The sequence below is a fragment of the Oryza glaberrima genome, chromosome 11 (genome assembly GCF_000147395.1).
Source record: "Oryza glaberrima chromosome 11, OglaRS2, whole genome shotgun sequence".
Classification (NCBI taxonomy): Eukaryota; Viridiplantae; Streptophyta; class Magnoliopsida; order Poales; family Poaceae; genus Oryza; species Oryza glaberrima.
In genome coordinates this window covers 15,358,741-15,374,751 of record NC_068336.1, presented here as the reverse complement: position 1 = coordinate 15,374,751, position 16,011 = coordinate 15,358,741, and the positions used below count along the sequence as shown (strand labels likewise).

The 16,011-nt window shown below is 39.4% G+C and overlaps 1 protein-coding gene across 1 annotated transcript; it reads right to left on the bottom strand.

Moving 5' to 3' along the window:
- Positions 1 to 12: 12 nt before the first annotated feature.
- On the bottom strand, positions 13 to 3,769 carry LOC127754822 (ER lumen protein-retaining receptor). Its single transcript, XM_052280417.1, has 6 exons — positions 3,571 to 3,769; positions 1,528 to 1,793; positions 960 to 1,075; positions 602 to 675; positions 455 to 518; positions 13 to 375 (listed from the first exon to the last, which is right to left on the bottom strand). Exons 1-6 carry the CDS (start codon positions 3,659 to 3,661, stop codon positions 339 to 341), a joined length of 648 nt encoding a protein of 215 aa, XP_052136377.1. The 5' UTR covers positions 3,662 to 3,769; the 3' UTR covers positions 13 to 338.
- Between the last annotated feature and the right edge of the window lie 12,242 nt (positions 3,770 to 16,011).

Sequence of the window (16,011 nt, the reverse complement as noted above, 5' to 3'; positions counted from 1 at the left end):
TTTCTATGAAAATGAAGACAGAACACAGAATACTTTATTCTTCCAAGCTGAAGGATCATACCACATTGTACACTAAAAGATAGCATTTCCATTGTGTCTCAAAACCTATCATAACTCAGAACGTCCTGGTACTCATCTCTCTGTGCTTAATTGTCTTACAAGATACAAGGTGACCCTTGGATTTCCTCTCATCCGACAAATAGGAAAAGAAATAAACAAGAGGATAGAGCAGGAAACCAAGATGCATATATCATAACCTGGAGCAGTGGCCTTGGTGTATCATGCCTTTCTATCTATTTAACAAGTTTTACCTAGCCTATCTTGGATGAAAAATGAGCTCAGGCTGGTAGCTCCAGCTTCACATTGTTCTTCCAGCTGCAAATTGTTTGGAGTAGTCAATGGAAAGGAACAATAGTAGCAGAATGAAATGATAAGGTAAAACCAAGTCAAATACCTCATTATGTAATAGTAGAAGAAGTCAGCATACAAGAGAGTCTGCACGATGCCCGCAACCCAGCCTGCAACAAAAGTATATATAACAGTTAAAAGATCATCCACCATAACCATGAGAAATGGAAAGGTAAGATGATGGAGTCCATACTTATCCAATGAACGAAATGGGGCTCAGTGAAGTATCGGTAGATCCAGTTAAGGATATACAGCACACGGTATGCACTGCATCATCACCAAAATGTGTTGAGATAGCATTATATCAGAAACTAGAAATGGCAAAATACAAGAAACTGAACAAAATGAAGATCCAACATAACATCAGAATAGCAGATGGAATTTATAAAATTCATAGTCAACCAAAGGATTTATCATCAACTGAAATAATAAAAAGGATAGGTTGATGTTGCTTAAATATTAAGCAGCTTTATCCTATAAGACTGCCCAACCAATGCCTCTCACACAAGTAGAATTGCACATTTCAGCCTAAATGGCGTAGTAGATCTTACCCTAGAAAGAAGACATATTGGCCAGTCAGGTTGTCAATATTCCTCGTGCGCTGTAGCAACACAAGTTGAGGTAGAATTGCTACAGCTTCTAAATATATGGAGAATGCCCACATAACCTGCCCCAAATAATGGTGTGAATGGTCAAAATTGCAGAGTCTATAATGTACTAAGTTTCAACAATAAAAGAGGCAAACAGACTTCCATCACATCCATAAATGATGGATTTGATGTCCAAAATTCAAAAATGGTAGTACATAATCTACCGGCCCCATTGTTTGGCTTTTCCCCTAATAAGCCAAAACGGCTTATTAAGGAATAAAAATGAATTTGTAGGTAAAACTTTTATATATGTATTCTTGGTGACTTAAAAGCTAATGCTGAAAAAGAAACTACGTTGAAAATATCTCAAAATCAAGTTTGAAAATTTAAAATTTGGCTTTTTCTTTGGCTATTTAGGCCATCCGATGGGAGCCTACAAAGGTAAATGGTCCATTGAATTGCTTTACATATCAACAGCATCACAGTTGTAAACACCACTATGCGGTAATGCAGAAGAAATCAAACTGACCTCTCTAAAAGTAAACCTCTCATTAATAAGGAGGGCCAGAGCCAAACATGGCAACACTAAGAAGTGATGACGAAAGGTGTCATGATCCTTGTCATAGGTTCTTCGGACAATCTTATGCCGCCTCATGTACCAAACTATTGAGAAAGAACTTGCCAGAAAGACCAACTTCATGACAGTGTTATACAGAGATATAAAATGAATGAACAGGTCCAAGTAACGAGCAGCAAACACAAGTGCATATAGCTCCTGGGTCTTTAGAGATATGCCTGCAAAAAGATCGTCATGTACAATGCATCATCAAACCAAATGGCAATAGAAGCTTATGACAGTAGGATCAACACAACATAATATAACGAGTAAATTGCACCCACAACAACAACTTGGTAGGTGGGTGTGATATAGTGCAAGAACTTAAGAATTGAACGTTCGAGTGCAATAACTTGCCAAGTGGGTGCGTTCTAGTACAAGAACTTGATAATTCAATATTTTGGTGCATCAACTTGACTAAGCATATGCTAGATGAGTTTTTTCACGATGTCAATATGCCATTACATAGTAATCCTACGGATATTACCTTAAATATTGAATTTAATCTTTAAGAATTATATTGCACATATAGTTTACATCCAATTATCTTTAAGATTTTTTTTTGTTTTCTTCGTCTTCTCAAATATTAACCGAAATATAATAATTTTTACATCCAGTTTAATTGACTTTCAGTTATGGGTTATTAGGATAAAAATATAAATATGCTTATACAAATCCACGCTAGTATATTGTCAAAATAATTACTTAAAAAATGAATCTATATAAAAATGCTCCAAATAATTAAATTGTTGCGTAACTTCTTAGTTTACTGTATCAAAATCGTACCTACCTTGCAAGTTTTTGCATTTATACAATCATTTATAAATTTCTTATACTAAATTGCACCTATCTACCAAGTTGTTGTATTAGAACGCTCATTTCTCAAGTTCTTGTACCAAATTGCACCCACCTACCAAGTTGATGCACCGTGGATGCAATTTACTCTAATATAACAGGTAGAGTACAATGAAATACATGAAAGGCATAAAAGCCTAGTTTTATTACTGTCTGAGTGGTATGTGCCCTTAACAGATGTTTTAGATAGGCATGATTGAAGATTTCCTTTTATGACCTATCAGGCTATTGAAGATACAATGAGTTTTGGTTTACACCGTTAAAAAAAATTAACACTTCCGGATAGCATCCTCACAATTTTGTCCATGAACAGTGACCAGTGGGTGAGTGCCATGAGAGAGATAGACACATTTGGCTTCACCAAATCACTCAACACTGATTATCTTACCATCTGAGTTGCATTCAAACACGGCTTGCCCAATCCAACTATATTGTGAGCCACATGCAGCTAAATGAAATATTGCCAGTAGCAGATTTAAGGTTGCAAAAAATGAGGCAAAAGCTATTTCATTTTATCTGGGTAGGTTTATAATTGAAGGCCCATTCAGGCATACGCATCGAAATTAAATACGATTAGAAACTCAGAATCCGAACAGATCATGGTTAAATTAAAACGCATTGCTAAGCGGCAGCAGCACACAAACTGCACTATATCTAAATATGCAGCATAATGGACAGTGCATTCCTACACTTTTAACAAACCAAAGCTGTAGTATGGATTGGAAACGAATCCCGACTCTCCTCTTTGTTCTCCCACAATCCGCAAATCATCCACAAGGTCCATCCATCGACACAAGCTAATCTTCTAACAATTTAATTCCTGGATTAGTTGGCCCAAACAACACGCATCAGACGGGAATGGCCACGCCAAGATTGGGGGAATCGACAGCGCTGACCTGACCTGACCAGATCGAACCCCCCAAAACGAGACCGCGCGAGATCCGAGGCACGAGCAAACACCTCGGCGCGCATATGCTACTAGTAAATCCGAAGCAAACAAGAAAGAAAAGTAAAGCAGAATCGCTGCCGAACAGGCGAGGAGAGTGGATCATACAGGCGGCAGCAGCAGCAAAGATTTGGGTCCGCGGCGTGGCGCGTTACCTGCGCAGGACTTGATGGTGTGGATCTTGAGGAGGAGCACCACCACGCTGAGGAGGTGGGTCATGTCCCCGGCTAACCGGAACGCGTTCATCTCCGCCGCCGGTGTGGGGTCGTCGCCGTCGAGGCTCGAGTCGTCGGCGTTGGATGGAGACGGAGGAGGAGGGAGGGGGGCGATGCAATGCAAATGAACGGTCGGTGCGGGTGGGACCGGGGAAGGTGGGGCCCACCTGGCAGTGGCGGAGAGGTGGGGGGGTGGGGGAGGGCTAGTGCTACGTGGTGAGGCCGAGGTGGCCGCGCACGATTGGACGGGTGGGGGGGAGGCCGCGCTGCCTGGATGGATGGAGGTGTTGGGTTTGGGACCGTCGCACTCGCACATCTGATGGGCCTTGGGCCTTCCAACGAAGAGCTCACCCTGAACACTAAGAAAGAATATTTTATATATAACTAGAAAAAAATGTTCGTGCGTTGTAATGGGTATGATGTTTTGAATCAGTGCCCGTGCGTTGCAACGGCTAAGATGTTTTTAATCAGTATACGTTATATTCTTTTCTTAGTTTTAGGTCGAAAACCCATCCTTCCTTTTTTTTTTCAGTCCAGCCCAGTCTGCTACCTCCATCCACTCGACCTGCTTCTATTTGACCCAATGGAGCCGTGGTGTAGCTCACACATCTTCTACCTCTAGAAGATGGTGCTGTGCACGTACGATGCTGGAGCTGATTCTCCCCATCAAATCCGGCCGAATCTTTCTCGATCTCCTAAAATTGTTTAGGACTTTTGATTCACTCGATCTTCTTTTTTCCATTTTTTCCAAAATCGGAGCGAAAAAAACTCGGGATAAAAACAGTCGAGGAAGCTAGCCGGCCGGCCATAATCGGCAACGGTTAAATTGATATTAAATTCGGTCAATTAAAACCAAATTGAATGGAGAAATCATGGGGAAAATGATGAAGGATGAGTGGGAATCGATTTTTGCAATCAATTAGAGGAGAAAAGGCATGGAGAGAAAGATCGACGTGGAGCTAGGGTTCGGCCTGGCGAAGGAAAAGGACGTGAGGAAAAGAAAACCAAAAGCCCTTACCGCGTGTGAAAAAACCGCAATGAAAAAAACAGCGGCAGAAAAAACCGTATGAAAAAAGGGGAAATAAAGAAAATCGACACTGATAAATCAGAAGTCTTACTATTTTTTTATTAGCCATATAGATTTGTTGACGAAAAATCCGCGCTTGGCTGGTGGTACAGAACTGTATTGGCGTGAACTAAGTCAATGAACACAACGGCCTGGGAGATCTGCTTAGCTCCAGTGCAGGTCCAAAGGTTAATGAGATACGGGCATACCAGTCAGTTTGATCCACTTTATATGTATGTCTAAACATTCAATATGATAGGGTGAAGAAACTTGCCAATGGATCTAAAAGAAGACCCATAATTCATTATGGGAGTTGGGCTACCACACTTTCACGATGAGTTGACATAACGTCAAGCTAGCACACGATGATGGGGGTATTTTTGGTACAGAACTAGCTAGCCTAGCCATATGGTTGTTTTGAGGTCTGTGTGCGTATGAGAAAACTAAAAGAGGATGTAGTTTGTCCCGTGTTTACATCAATTATGTACATCTGTTTTTTTTTTTTTGATCACCGTACATCTGTTCAATGTTTATTTTTCCAACTCAGGTGTGTACGTATACAAATTATTTGCATCCAGCCTATAGTATGGTGTGGCCATCTCATGTGAAACGTATCGGCCCAACCGTCTAGCTCCCCTCCTGATCAATGGTGAAAGCCGAAGAGATGTTCATGCTCAAGAGTCGAGGAGAGGTGTCATTGATCGCCATTGTTCTCATGTAAAGACATGTTCCAACAATTTATTCATCTATAAATACCATGACTTTAGATAGCCAATGGTAAATTTCATCCTTCCCCTATTCTATTCAAAAATACCTCAGCGAAGAAAAAGCATTAGCGAAGGAGAAGCATTAAGATATGTAAAACGAGGTAAGCCATTAGTACACGATTAATTGAGTATTAACTATTTAAAACTTTAAAAATGGATTAATACGATTTTTTAAAGCAATTTTCATATAGAAAATTTTAAAAAAACACACGGTTTAATAGTTTGAGAAGCGTGCGCGCGAAAAACGAAACAAACAAACTCCCCTCCAAACGAAAGCAGCCTCGCGTCGAGGAAATTAACACTTCCTTGGGCGGCCATATCTCACTTCAAGATAGTGGAACGAACTAGAGGAGAAGATTGATTCGTGGCGACGGCGTAGAGGACGAGGCCATGAGAAAGACAATTGAGATCGCCAACTCAGCCAAGCTCACCAAGCTGGAGAAGAAGAAGGCTGGGCTCGAGAAAGCAAGTTGCCGAGCTAGAGAAGAACGAGGCTGAGCTAGAGGTGAACTCCGGATCAACCTGATCAATATTTTAATATGTTATTATATAATAGGATATCAGTCGTTTAAATATATATCCACTTGACTGATGATTCAATTAGTTGGTTGTGCATGAATTGTTTGTTCAAGTAGGAGTATTATGCAGTAGCTGTTAACTTTGTTCATTTTATAATCCGGTGGTAAAAAAACATAATAATTAACTAGACAATCCGGTGTTCAAATAATTTTTGAATAGATGCTCTAAAGTTCTTGAAAACGAGGACAAAGAAGATTGTTTTATATATTGATATAGTAAAAAAGACAAAGTAGAAGATATTATCACGACTTAAGATCGATGGTCAGTATTGTGGAATTTGCACGCAGTCCCCTCATTACGTGTACAGGAGATTATAAGTCATACTGCTTATTAGCGATTAAAAAATATAAAAGAAATAATTTATAGATAAAACCTTTTTTATATATCTGCTTATAGGCTTAAAAGCCAATTTTTTAAAAAAGAGAAGATGGGATGAAAAAACATCAAAATTAATTCTACAATTAAAATTTAAAACTAAAATTTTGATTGCGGCTGATAAAGTATTGAGAAAAAAAAAAGAAGCTATCATCTATGCCTGAGCAGCTCAGACCATGTCCAATGGATATTAGCATCCAAATCTGTATTTGGTATGCGAAATGAGCGTAACTCAATTAGTTAGGTTTTTTTTTATGGAATTAGCTCACCGAATTCAAGTCTTAGATTTGACATATGTACTCACGTTTATAACTAATTCTTTAGCTGTGGTGACTTCATCAATGTTAAGATACGCTGTACCAGTCTTTCAGAGTTGCTTATAAAGATGGGTTTTATGTGCGCGCGTTCATATGGGTGAGAGTGTGTGTTGTGAGCGTTTACATTTGTGCCGTGTTTTTAAAAAAAAAAATCAGTAATTACATCTATATTCTAAAAGCAAAAGGAAAGTTTTGCTATATCGTACCTCAGGCCCTGTTTAGATCCTACCTTAAAATTTTTTACCTTATCACATCAAACGTTTAAACACCTACATGCATGAAGTATTAAACATAGGCTAAAAAAATAAATAATTGCACAGATTACAACTAATTTGCGAGACAAATCTTTTAAGCCTAATTGTTCCATGACTTGACAATGTGGTGCCACAGTAAACATTTGCTAATGACGGATTAATTAGGCTTAATAAATTCGTCTTGCGGTTTACTAACAAATTCTATAATTAGGCTTTTAATTAGTGCCCGAACACCCCATGTGACTCACTATATAATACCCAATGTGACACGCAGAAACTTTACACCACTGGATCTAGACACCCTCTTAATTAGAGGACGGACTGAATCAGAAGTATACACGTCTCGCTATATACATGGGTGGAGAAACCATCTTTGGTCGGTCGACCAAATTCCACAATAGTCCCGGTGGCAATAAAAACCGGTTGAAAAGGTTAGAGCTACTTTTTGATCTTTAGTCCCAGTTGGTGTTACCAACCAGGACTAAAGATCATTTTTAGTCCCGGTTCAAAATATGGTAGATGATGTCAGACCCCTCTAATATCTTTAGTCCCGGTTGGTAACACCAATCGGAAAAAAAGATCGGCATGCGCGGAGAGATCGAAGCGTGCGCGTGAATCGGATCGAGATACATACCTCCTCCCTCCCGGTTCTATCTCCTGCTCTCCTCCTCTCCTCACACCCTATCTCTTCTTCTCCTCCCCTTCTCCTCTCCTCCGATCCCCTTCTCCTCGCCATCTTACGCCTCGCCATCTTACGCGCGGAGGGTCCTCTCCTTCTCCTCCCCCTCCCCTACTCCTCCCCGATCTGCAGGCGGCGGCGCCGGCCTCGTGTGGCGGCGCGCGGCGGTGGTCGGGCGACCGGTGGAAGGTGGAAGGTGGAAGGCGGAAGGCGGTGGCCTGCTCGGCGGCTGCCGGGCAGCAGGCAAAAGATGGCGGCTTGCGCAGCGATGGGCGGCACACCGGCGGCCGGCGAGGCGCAAATTTGTTTTGTTTTGTTTTTTTTTAGAATTTGTGATCCGGATCTGAGATGTATTTGATTTGTGTGTGATGTGAATATGTGATGAATTTTGTAGAAGTTGTGTTGTAATTTTTTTTTTAAGATTTTGTGATGTATTTGGAGATGATCGATTTGAGGATTTGGAGGTGATAATTGATTTGAGATTTTGGGGATGGGGATGGAGTGAAATCAATGTATTAAAACAATGAAGAAAAGAAAAGAATAAAGGAGCAACTGAGATAAGCTTGGCTCTATCTTTAGTCCCGGTTGGTGTTATCAACCGGAACAAAAATGGCTCTATCTTTAGTCCCAGATTAAACATGGATTTTTACTCCCGGTTATTTCACCTGGGACTAAAGATAGCGATCTTTAGTCCCGGATTCGTAGTCTCGGTTGGAAAACCGGGAGTAAAAGGGGGTTACAAACCAGGAGTAAAAACTACTTCTCCACCAGTGATATGTTTGTTCCTCCATAGTAGTAGTACGAATCGATCACGAACACAAGTCTGCAAAGAGCATAATGCTTCTTGGCACGAGGAGATAGGCCCCAATTCTTTTCTGTTTCCTGATTAAGATATTTATTATCTTTTAGGGTGAATAGCTAAAGTGGTTCTCTAACTTTCATCTGATGCTCAGTTTAGTCCTTAATGTTTCAATTTGTCCATATTAGTGCTTCAAGTTTTTATTTTGGTTCAAACTTATCCATAAACTCACTTAGAAGTCATATGGCTAAATATAAACAACTCTATTGATAAATGACACTTATACCCCCCTCATTTACACATATAAGAGAACAAAATTGTGTGCAATGAAATTTTTTAAGATAATGCATACTCCCTCTGTCCCATAAAAAACGAATCTAGGACCGGATGTGACATATTCTAGTACGATGAATCTAGACATATAGGATGTGTCACATTTGGTATTAGGTTGGTTTTTTATGGGGCGGAGGGAGTAGTAATTTATGTAAAAAAAATATGTATTTGCAAGTGTATACTATAGCCATTAGGCTCAAGTTTTATGTGCACATGTTGAAATGATGAGAAGTATATTTGCAATATTATTTATTCATCTTGGTTTTTTTTCTAGTTTATAGTTGTATACAAATTAAGGGCAAAAGGGATATTTTCTATCAGAAATATTAATTAGAGATAGCCATATGGCATATTAAGTAGGCCCAAGGATGATTTTAAGCCAAAACGAAATACTTAGAGGACCTACGTAAATAAAATGAAACCTGAAGAACTAAATTGAGCCTTTGGTAAAATTTGATGGACTAAATTAGCAATTTACCCTATTTTTTAAGTATATTTTTTCAAACTGCCAAAATAATACATTTCGTTTTCTACATACAAGGTTTTTTTTTAAAAAAATATCATATAAAATATATTTTCAGATTTAAAATAATTAAAACTTAATAAATCATACATTAAGGACTTTTTAATGTATTCGGACGTACGGAGCAGTAATCTTTACCTTGAAAAAACTCAGACGGGGTCATAGAGACAGAGACCAGAGGCAGCCAGCAGCCCAGCAATGTTGGCTGTGTTTAGTTCACGCTAAAATTAAAAGTTTGGTTAAAATTGAAATGATGTGACAAAAAAGTTAGAAGTTTATGTGTATAGGAAAGTTTTGATGTGATGGAAAAAAACACGGCGATAGTCCTAGTAAACCAAAGCGCCGTTAATTATTCGGAAGAGAGGCGATGCAATAGGAGCATACTCCTACGTACGTATTGTATGAGAGATGGAGGAGGGAGAGGGAAGAGAGAGAAGAAGAGAAGAGAGGATAGGGACGTCGCGTCAGGCCTTGTGTCGGTCGATGTGTCCAGACGCAGATGCAGCAGGGGGCTATCTATCGGCTATGGGGGACCGGCTGCTAGAAACGAGGAGATAGAGAGAGGGGAAGGAAGAGAAGAGGGGAAGAGATTATCCTACGTGGCATCCTGACATGTGGGACCCATATGGGTTCCACGCTGACTCAGCTGCCATGTAGGATAAATCCGGCGTCAATACTGCTCTAGAACTTTGGAAGACCGGTTTTGTATAGTTAAGGGATCTTATATATCTGGTTTTACGGTTTAAGGATATATTTGTATCTCGCTGACAAGTCGAGGGACCTTGGATGTACTTTTTCCTTATTCGGAAGAGAGATGATGCAATAGGAGCGTACTCCTACATATTGTTGCGACAGAAGATACGACAAGCAGTACCACTCCCGTAAACGCATCGATCCCATGCGTTGAAATCTCACGAGAGATGGAGGAGGGAGAGGGAAGGGAGAGAAGAAGAGAAGAGAGGACGGGGAGTGCAGCAGTGGGCTATCTAGCTATCGGCTATGGGGACCGCCTGCCTCCTGTCGTCCTTTGGAAACGAGGAGATAGACCAGCTGTGCTCCCTAGCGCTGACACGTTTCGACCCCGGATTCGACTGCCATTCCGCATGCGCCCGGTGCACCGTGAACGCGACACGCCTGCCCGATCGGCTGCTTCAGTCCTCACAGCAGGTAACGTGAGAGTGGAGTGAACAGTGAGGTGGAGCAGAGAAGAGCCAAGACAAAGCTCATACATCTGGTAATCCTTACACAAATTTTAGTAACAACGTGAGAGTGTTAGAGTTATTATAGCAGGTACACTAGCAGACTATATGTCAGCTATAAACATATTTAAAAAAAATGAAAGAGAAGATAGAAGAGCAGCGGGCTATAGATTTGTAGCCAGCTGTAGTACGGACTTGAAGACACAGTGTGTATATGATAGGTGGGACCAGGTATTAATAGTTTAGTATATAACTATTGAATGAATTGACTATTAAGTTGACTATAGATAATTTAGAGCTATTAGTTGGCTATACTATTAATTGCTCTTAGGGTTTATATGCTAGAGTCAATATATATGTTACCTCTTAATTTACTATTATATAGGGTATGTATAAAATTATATGTAGTATCCATGCTCTTATGGGTGAAGTTTTCTTTTTTCATGTTTGCGCGTGTATATGTTATCAATTGTAAGGTCATTTTGGTTTCAAGGTAAAATATGCCCTATCAAATTATTGATACTTTGAAGAGTGTTTTGGGTAATGTTTAGTTTTCTATAAAAATATATAACAATAACATACGTAAGTTGTCAAAATTTCGGCAGTATCGAAATTTATCTAAGTTTTGAAATTCTCGATATTATGGCATGACAAATAGCCTCATCGGTTGCCCATATTCGCAAATAAACCAAAACGCCAAAACGGTTTATTAGGGAATAAAAATTAATTTATTAGTAAAAATTATTTATATGTGTGTGTTCGTAGCGACTTAAAAGCCAACGCTGAAAAGAAATTACATTGAAAATATCTTTAAGTCAACTTCAAAATCAAGTTCAAAAATTCAAATTTTAGCTTTTGCTTTGGCTTATTAGGCCAACCGATGGAGCCTAGAAACAAATGAGTCCGTATATTATATTGTCTATGAGGTTTCTCCATGAAAATTTATACATTACTTGCTTTATCAAAAAGAAGAAATATTATAATTTTAGCAATAATTTTTTTTACTAGAAGTGCTGCCAGGGCTTTGCCCAACAGTATATTTTCATTAAGTGGAAAAGTATTTACAAGGGGAAAAAGAAACAAAAAGGGGCTTAACATTACAAGGTTTGTAACCAATCAAAAACTAATTGCTTGAGCGGGACTTTCATTCTGCACATATGCAGAAGAATTTCTTTCTTGAAAAGTGTCAACCAGGAGTGAAAGGATGTCTGAATATTCTAGAATATAAGCCCATTCCTTTGCTTCCAAATATGCCATGACGCCAGGAAGAAGATTTCTAGGAAATCTTTCTGACCAGATTGCAACCGTGCCAAGACCACCATCTGGAAAAAATCAACATTAGGGTTCAAAACAATTCCAAGATGCTGCCAACATCTGACACTAAAAGAACATGTGAAGAAGAGGTGGAGTCTTGTTTCCCTGTGCCCTCCATTGCACAGCACACAAGTGAGATCATCATCCTCTTTTGCACAATGCCTTCTATCCAACATATCATGGGTGTTGAGCCTATCTCTGAATAGTAATCAGGCAAACACTTTGATTTTCATGACACACTTAGTTTTCCACAACCAAACAAAAGGTCATGGAGGCTGGTATGCATTGAAGTTGAGTTTGTAGAACCTCTTAGCTGTGTAGATGTCACTGTTCCATATAAAACTCCAACTATCCCATGAACCGGCTACGAGTGAATTTCAGATAAGTCATCCTCCAGGAGCAGATATTCTTCATAAGCTTGGGCAGACAAAGGCAAAAGGAAAGAGTCTTCTAAAGGCTTTGAACACACGATCTTGATTGAATCCTCCTTGTGGTAGCAATAATTTTATAAAATTAGTACTCATGTGATTCATCTTATCCATAATAGAATGAATATCATGTACGCTATATATCTCATTCTCTCTTTTGTCAAGCTCTACATGCCCCTTTGGCAACAGAATGAGATAAGGTGGTGACGGGGTTTAAACTCTAGACAGAAATCCATTTTACATCTCTCAACTCTTAATTTTGTCTATAATACATCCTCAAACTTCAAAACCAAGTATTTAACATCCTCTAATTACTGAAACCGTTCAAATTACCACTAGCTGGTTTTTACCTGGTTCTGGGATGCCATGTTGAACACCACATGTACCTTCAAGGAGGATACGTTCAAATTATGCATAAAAAAAGATACGCTGAAGGAGGCTTTGTACGTTGGTCAAGTGCTCGAGCGATGTGATGTTGGACTCGGTTCGAGGAGTTTTTTTTTTTTTTACTTTTGGATTAGATGAGCTCTCGATTTCTCATGACTTGTGACCGTCCAGTCTACCGTTGCAAGTGGCTAGATCATCGATCTCAACGAAATTCACACTACGATCTAAATTCTATCCCGAGGACTTGAATGGATTCAAACTGTGGAGAACATATATATGGTTCAGGGGATCTAGTCTGAGGTAACCAACTAGTCATTCTGAATCATCGAAAATTGAGTTATACGACATGTTATCATTTGATCCTGAATTGATCGGTTGACGTTGTTAGGGGTGGGTCGGACAACTCTTGGGAGGAGAACTTGCTGGCATGTGCGGATTCATAGCTTCGACGACTTTGATGAGACTTTGCACTCCAACAGAGTTTGGGATTTTGTCTTATGGATGGGACAAAATTTGTATGGGGGGAAACACACTGAGTATCATGAAGCTTGCAAGCACACATTCAGCTTTATCCTTTAACATAACGTTGCATCCATCTAGTGAGTGAGAACTCATATCATCGAAGGGGCACCATTGCTTCTTGGCCTTGCGAGCGGGCTTTGACATCAATGCCCTATTCTCGCTGGGAGCTGTAGGGTGGATCCACGACGTAGCTCCAAAGACCGGGAACGGGACGGATCCGACTTGGAGAAGAGTGAACACTGACTGGGTCGTATCTCCCAGGTCAAGCTGATCATAGAAGTCGTCATCGAAAAATATGCCTCTTGAACCCATATTATCTAAACCTTTTAGCACCAAGCCCCCTACCTAGCATGTCATGGTAGACGAGCTATACCCTATTACTGTATTTGTATAGTATGGGGGACGCTACCACGCTGGTACCAAGGTATATACGAGAATGTGATAAGTAGATGTAAGACAAGGGATTAATTATATACTAGTTAAGGCTCCCAATATGGGTAATAACCCTAATGCAATTTATATGTATAGCTTTAGAGAATTAGAGTGTATCTCATAGATTACAATGGGACAGGAAGCTAGCTAATCTAGCTTACCAACTAATACTCGATGAGAACCAATCCAACGACCTGAAGTCAGCGGCTAGCTATTGTCTTCCATCTGATGGATCTACGATGTGGCTTGTGATTAGATGTCCTCCCCTTCTAGGGATGCATTTATACAGATAGTCAACTTCTTTCTCCAGGTAGAACTAGGAGAGCCTTTTTAGGACATGGGTAGATAAGACCCCTTCACATGTCAGACTCCGACAACCCCTATTCCCATGGAAGAAGTTGTTATTCTTATATGATATATTCCCATATTTGAATATACCTTTCCGTATAGTAATAGTTATGTGGTATTCCATGAGACTACAAATACAAGTATATGAGCTATACCTAACTCGTAATATCGATACTTGCTACTTGAGCAAGTTTAATAGTAGAGCTAACTAAGCTAATATATATAGCAAATTAGCTATAAGGTTGTCTTTATTTTTTTCTCACTTAAGCTTTAAAACAAATGCATTAATCCATATGTGAGACACTTATGTATAAGTGAGACATCAAATACTCAAAATTAAGTAGTGTTGGCTCTCTTGCATTAGAGCAAACACTACTCATTTTCTTCTATATCTCCATGTAAGTTTTTGCTTGGCTACAGTCCACTATTATCCTTGCTCTAAAGCTCTGGTGTTTTATTTTTTCTTCTCATTTTAACCACCGAACTTGTAGTAAGTCTCTCATTTTCCTCTTTTTCTCCTCCTCATTGTGTTTCCTCCACATAATAAAGGGTATAGTTGTCTTTTAACATCCTGGCAAATTAGTATTTTTGACTAGCTAAAAGTACACTATTTGGATGTAGGGAGTAACAACTATATTGTTTGTTTTTCTATTTATAAGCTGCTGTTAAACTTTGATTTTTAAAATTAAGTTGGTTTCGAGGGGATTTTTCTTCGTGGTTTATTTTTAATATTACTAGTTTTTAAACTCTAAAACCCATATATAAAAGTTGTATTTATAAATAAACTATTTTTATTATTCATAAAGTCTTTACAGTTTATAATCATCACGAAATAATAGGGTTTAATTGTATTATGCAATCATATAAGTTCAGCATCAATGCTGCAATACGCACCCCCTATGGATGCAAGCGGGGCGGGCAAGCGGGTTTTTTTAACCCGCTTATCTTACTTCTAGTTCATTTTTTCTTTAAAATTTTGTACTACCATGTGGAAAATGAAATAGCAAGTAGGTTTTTATGCGGGCAGCGGGACTACCCACTTGTATCCCTACCCTACCCCCCCCCCCCCCCACCCGGATTTTTTTTCTTTAAACCAACATGGCGCAGGCCCACCACGCAGATCGGTTGGTGTATCTTTTCGGGTACGTCTTAGCTTTCTTTCAGTTAGCTCTACAGTGCTGTGGGGATAGCCTAGTGAGCCGAGAAGTGGATAAGCCAAATGACGTGGAGTGGTACAGCCACCCCGGAAATAGCCCCCGGTCCTTCGTGTTAATTTCATCCGAGGAAGAGAGAAAAAACAATACTACAAGTCCTACTACCAATGCTCTCTGTAGATTTTGGGCTCGTGTTTTTTGTTTTGCATGGGAGATTCGTACCCGAGTCTGGTTATTTTGCTGCTGCTCATGTGTGACATTGTAGGCATGTGGCTTCGTTTTGCATTTATGTGCATATGTTTTCTCTTGTCACAATTTTACTCTGTTATAATTCCAAAAAAAAAGACTTATTTGTGATTTGTATTGGAGCTTCAGCAAAAATCAAGAGAAAACTCAATGGATTTTCATATAGTCGTTAGTAGCCAAATCATGGATGATTTTAGCTCTCTTCTTGAGCTTATGGTGGGGTTTTGTTCGTTTGTTTAACAGACGAGGTCTACGCTGATTATTAATAGGAAACATGCATATCAAAGAAAATCATATATCAATATTCTAAAAGTTGTCACCTTTTTAATCGTCTAATAGACATCAGGATTAACAAATCTTATGTTTTGTACACTTATATTTAAAAATGCATACCACTCTCTTTTTTTCCCGTCGGTGGAGGATTAGATTCGATGGGACCACACCGAAGTTCCACTTCAAGATGATCCCACTTTTTGAACCAATAATTCACTTTTCGCACGTTCTGCGGTTTTAGTGCAAAGTTAAGTGTGTGTTTTTCTATGTGATTTTAATTTAAATTCCACTGTTCTAATATCACTTTGGCTTCATGAATCATCTGATCTTTCTTACTAGTATGGCATGCTTTTTGTCCTTCTCATGCCTTCTTTTCTTGGCTATAG

What these genes read in the sequence shown, in the direction of transcription:
- LOC127754822 (XM_052280417.1), bottom strand. Translation starts at nt 3,661, where the DNA reads ATGAACGCGTTCCGGTTAGCCGGGGACATGACCCACCTCCTCAGCGTG. An exon ending in CAATATGTCTTCTTTCTAGG is followed by an intron (nt 676 to 959) that starts GTAAGATCTACT and finishes GTGATGATGCAG; the next exon opens with TGCATACCGTGTGCTGTATA. An exon ending in TTCTACTATTACATAATGAG is followed by an intron (nt 376 to 454) that starts GTATTTGACTTG and finishes AACAATTTGCAG; the next exon opens with CTGGAAGAACAATGTGAAGC.